This window comes from Penaeus vannamei, chromosome 43 (genome assembly GCF_042767895.1).
Source record: "Penaeus vannamei isolate JL-2024 chromosome 43, ASM4276789v1, whole genome shotgun sequence".
Taxonomy (NCBI): Eukaryota; Metazoa; Arthropoda; class Malacostraca; order Decapoda; family Penaeidae; genus Penaeus; species Penaeus vannamei.
This window is the reverse complement of record NC_091591.1, coordinates 626,636-631,635: the sequence shown is the minus strand read 5'-3', so window position 1 is coordinate 631,635 and position 5,000 is coordinate 626,636. Positions and strand designations below refer to the sequence as shown.

Genomic DNA, 5,000 nt, shown 5'->3' with positions numbered 1-5,000 from the left:
GGGGCCTCGAGTGATAGTGTTTCTGGGCGCGGGAGTGTGTGTTCGGGCGGCAGTCGACCCGCCCATGTCCCTTACAGCTCAGGAGGTGGTGGAGCGCGCGGGCGTGGAGTTGTCCAAGTGTATCACGGGCCTGGGACTCCGCTCCCGCAGCAAGGACAAGGACATCCGCGACGGCCCGGGGGCAAGCGGAGGCAGCGGCGCCGAGGGCAGCAGGATGGGGTCCGTGCGGCGGGGGGGCGTCATGGAGAAGGTGGCCAACGTGCTGTGCGGGAACAGCGTGGCCAGCAGTGGACTCGTCAATGGCAAGGCCAAGATGGACAAACCGATTCCGCCGGAGAAGCCGAGTCGCTTCCTGCTGGGGAAGGTCCGGAACGGCGTCCCGGCGGGGCCCTCGGGCAGCCCCCTGGTGCCCTTCAACGGCCACCAGGGGTCCCCGCGCCCCCTGCGCGCAGCCAGGTCGCCGGCGCACCTCCTGCGGGGGCATCGCTACCTCACGTGGGACGAGCTGATCCGGGACGAGACGTTCCTGGCCAGGTTCTTCTCGTACTTCTCGCCCATCGAAAGGACGGTGCTGGCGCAGGTGTGCCTGCGGTGGCGCGCCGTGCTGTACCAGCCCAAGTTCTGGCACGGCGTGCGCCCCGTGCTGCACTGCCGCGAGATGCGCCACGCCAACGTCGAGCTCACCACCGACATGCGGCGCCGCTTCTACGTGTCGGTGCAGAAGCGCGGCTTCGACTCCCTGGTGCTGATGTGCGCCAACGACGAGGACCTCATGGACCTGGTGGCCAACTACGCCGTCAACCACACGAAGGCGCTGCGCTCCGTGGCGCTGCGCTGCTCCAACGTGTCCGACAAGGGCCTGGAGACGCTGCTCGACCACCTGAACGGCGTGTACCAGCTGGAGCTCCAGGGCTGCAACGACGTGACGGAGGCCGGCCTGTGGGCGTGTCTCAACCCTCGCATCGTGTCCCTGTCTGTGGCCGATTGCATCAACGTGGCCGACGAGGCCGTGGGCGCCATCGCCCAGCTCCTGCCGTCGCTCTACGAGCTCAACCTCCAGGCCTATCACGTCACGGACGCCGCCCTCGCCTTCTTCAGTCCGCGGCAGACGTCCACGCTCTCGATCCTCCGCCTCCACTCGTGCTGGGAGCTCACTAACCACGCCATCGTGAACATAGGTATGTCCCCACGTGGCTTTTTGCATAAACATTGGCTGTTGTTGGAGCGGGTTCACGGGGAATGGAGAGCGGCCGCTGTGTTTTCATGGTCTGTTGTGGCCGCGGCGCTGGTGCATTCCCTTTAATGGGATCTTTAGTTCCCACTCCCTCAGCGTCGCCGATGGGGCCAGTTTTCAAAGACGGCGCGGCGGGGCCGTAGACTCATGGCTTTTGGTTTATTGCGAATGATGAGAAAAACACCTAAAAAAAATTTCTCTCCACTTTTTTGGCACCGCAATGACAAGGAAAAAACACCACAAAAAACAAATTAAAGTGGTGCGCAATTCAACCACAAAACAACCCAATATCCCTCCAGCAACTTTGACCACACCGTACCTATTCCTGCCTCTCCCCTCCCTCCCAAAAAAACACACACCCCACACACACACCGCCCCAATATTCAGACTGCACTGACCAGCAACCACATCGCCTTAGCAGCCAACAACCATCCGACCCCAAGACATCGCCAGAAGAACTTATAATCTTGACGCAGGAATTCGGACGAGTTGTTTTCCTGCGAGACTTGAAAATCTATTTCTCAAGTAACAACAAGAAATCAGGAAAATAACATACGTAGTGACATAAAACCGAGGAAAGGTGTCTGCGGTTGATCGAAATGATTCATAAAATGATTCTTTTTTTCTTTTCGATAAAAGCCATTGCAGAGGTTTGTGTGTGTGTTTGTGAATGTGTATGTAGTGGTGTGTTGCGTTTGTTTGTGTTTGTGTGTGTGATTGTAAATGTGTATGTATTGATGTGTTGTGACTGTGTTTGTGAGTGTATGTATTGGTGTATTATGAGTGTGTGCATTTGTGTACGTGTGTGTGTTTGTGCGTGTATACGTCATTCCGTTTTCTTTTCTTTCTACTCTAAAATGTTTTTCTTCTTTCTGTTTCTCTGACTTTCTGCCTTTCCTTTTCATAACGTTTATATTATTTTTTCTTTTCACTCTTAATTCCTTTTCCTCTCTTTCACTTTTTCCCTAACTGCTTTATCTCCCATTTTGTTTTCTTATAGATTTTTTTTCTAATTAAAGAAAAAGAATCAAGGTACATAATATACGTGATATATTTACATAATGCGAAAAAATATCCATACAACAATATATTTCAACTAACATTTAGAATGAGAGAGAGATAAATAGACGGAGAGATAGGTAAAAAGTAATATATGTAAATATATAGATAGATAAAGAGATAATATGTATAGGTATAGGTGTGTGTGTGTGTGTGTGTGTGTGTATATATATATATATATATATATATATATATATATATATATATAAAGATAGATATATAGATATAGATACATGCATATTCACAAACACTTGTCTCAGGGTGTATACATATATATATACGTGTGTGTGTGTGTGTGTGTGTGTGTGTGTGTGTGTGTGTGTGTGTGTGTGTGTGTGTGTGTGTGTGTGTGTGTGTGTGTGTGTGTGTGTGTGTCTGTGTGTCTGTGTGCATCTATATATATGTATGTATGTATGTATGTATGTATTTATGTATGTATGTATGTATGTATGTATGTATGTATGTATGTATGTATGTATGTATGTATGTATGTATGTATGTATGTATGTATGTATGTATATATATATATATATATATATATATATATATATATATATATATATATATATATATATATATATATATATATGTATATATATATATATATATATATATATATATATATATATATATATATATATATATATATATAGTTTCTGAAATCTTAATCTTTACAGATCTAGTAAACAAAAGACTTAATGAGAGAGTAAAAATAAAGATTAAGGGAATTACGTATAGCATATACTGTATATACATACATACATGTATGTGTTGATCTATGTCTGTTTCTCTTTCTCTCTTTCTCTATCTGTCTAATTATATATATATATATATATATATATATATATATATATATATATATATATATATATATATATATATATATATATATATATATATATATATATATATATATATATATATATATATATATATATATATATATATACAAGGCGAAGCGCTAGAGGTGGCAGACAAGTATATATACCTATGACAACTCGTGCAGACAGGCACATCTAGTGAAGAGGAAATAAAGCGACGAATCAGTCTAGGCTGGAGTGCCTTCGGCAGGCACAGTAGCACACTAAGAGGTTCCTTGCCATTGTGCTTAAAAAGAAAAGTCTTTAAGCAATGCGTCCTCCCAGTTATGACCTATGGGACAGAAACATGGACTACAACCAGGTTACTGGAGAGGGAACTAATGTGCCTAGAGAGGGATGGAAAGATCGATGATGGGAATTAGCCTGAGAGATCGGAAGAGGGCGACGTGGATCAGAGAACAGACGAAGCTGGAAGATATACTCAGGAGCATTAAAAAGAAGAAATGGCAATGGGCAGGGCATGTATGTCGGAGACAAGACGACAGATGGACAAAGAAAGTAACAGACTGGACTATAAATAACTTAAGGAGGCCAAGAGCCAGACCAATGACACGATGGCGCGACGAAATAGCGAAATTTGGGGGCCAAGACTGGAAACAAACATCGCAAGACAGGAAAACCTGGAAAAGAATGGGAGAGGCTTATGTCCTGCATATATATATATATATATATATATATATATATATATATATATATATATATATATATATATATATATATATATATATATATATATATATATATATATATATATATATATATATATATATATATATATATATATATATATATATATATATATATGTATGTATGTATGTATGTATGTATATGTATGTATGTATACATATATGCATGTATATGTATATATATGACTATCTATCTATGTACGTGTATGTGTGTTTGTGTGTGTAAGAGAGAGAGAGGGGGGGGGGGAGTGTGTGCGTATGTATTTGTATTACCTTATATATGTATGTACATAAGGAAGCAACTAAATAAATGAATTATTGAATAACGACACGCATAGATAATCAGTTAAATAAAGTGTGTCAAAGAGAGAGCGCGAGTAAGAGTAGGTTCATCGATGCGCGAATGAAAGTATACGTAAAGGAAGAGAGAGAGAGAGAGAGAGAGAGAGAGAGAGAGAGAGAGAGAGAGAGAGAGAGAGAGAGAGAGAGAGAGAGAGAGAGAGAGAGAGAGAGACGGTGGGACAGACATATCAACAGAAAAAGAGAGAGCGAAAGAGAGAGAGAGAGAGAGAGAGAGAGAGAGAGAGAGAAGGGGGGGGGATGGGGAGAGAAAGGGAGGGAGAGAGGGAGAGAAAGAGAAAGAGGGAGGGAGGGAGGGTTAGAGAGAGAGAGATGTAGAGAGAGTGAGTGAAAGATCGGGAGGAAGGGAGGGTTAGATAGATAGACATATATAGAAAGAGAGAGAGTGAAAATAAGAGGAAGAGAGTGGGTGAGAAAGAAAGTAAGAAAGGGAATGAGAGATAAAGAGGGAATATTGAGTGCGTGGACATATGTTAGCAATAGAAATTTAGAAAAACAGCCAGACAAAGAACGAAACAAGAAAGAAGTGAGAAAATAAGAGCTTTAAGTTCTCAGCTTACAAAGGAGTTACGACACAAAAAAAATTATAATAATAATAAAATAAAAAATAAGATATATATAAAAAATAATAATTTGAAAAAAATGAAATTATACTTGAAACATCTAACAAACATCGAAACTTACCAAAGCCTCCCCAAATCTTACTCAAATTACTTTAACCTACAAGGGCATAAAACGATCTAACTCACACCCTATTTTAAAATAAACAACATCGAAGTT

The 5,000-nt window shown here is 42.3% G+C and overlaps 1 protein-coding gene across 1 annotated transcript in view; it reads left to right on the top strand.

The window, feature by feature from the left end:
- Positions 1–5,000, top strand: part of LOC113807235 (F-box/LRR-repeat protein 16) — a 63,515-nt gene that overhangs the window by 603 nt on the left and 57,912 nt on the right. Inside the window, exon 1 of the mRNA XM_070118853.1 lies at positions 1–1,178. This exon is cut by the window's left edge and continues 603 nt beyond it. Coding sequence (XP_069974954.1) covers positions 65–1,178 — 1,114 coding nt within the window. The 5' untranslated portion in view covers positions 1–64. The remainder of the gene's footprint in view (positions 1,179–5,000) is intronic.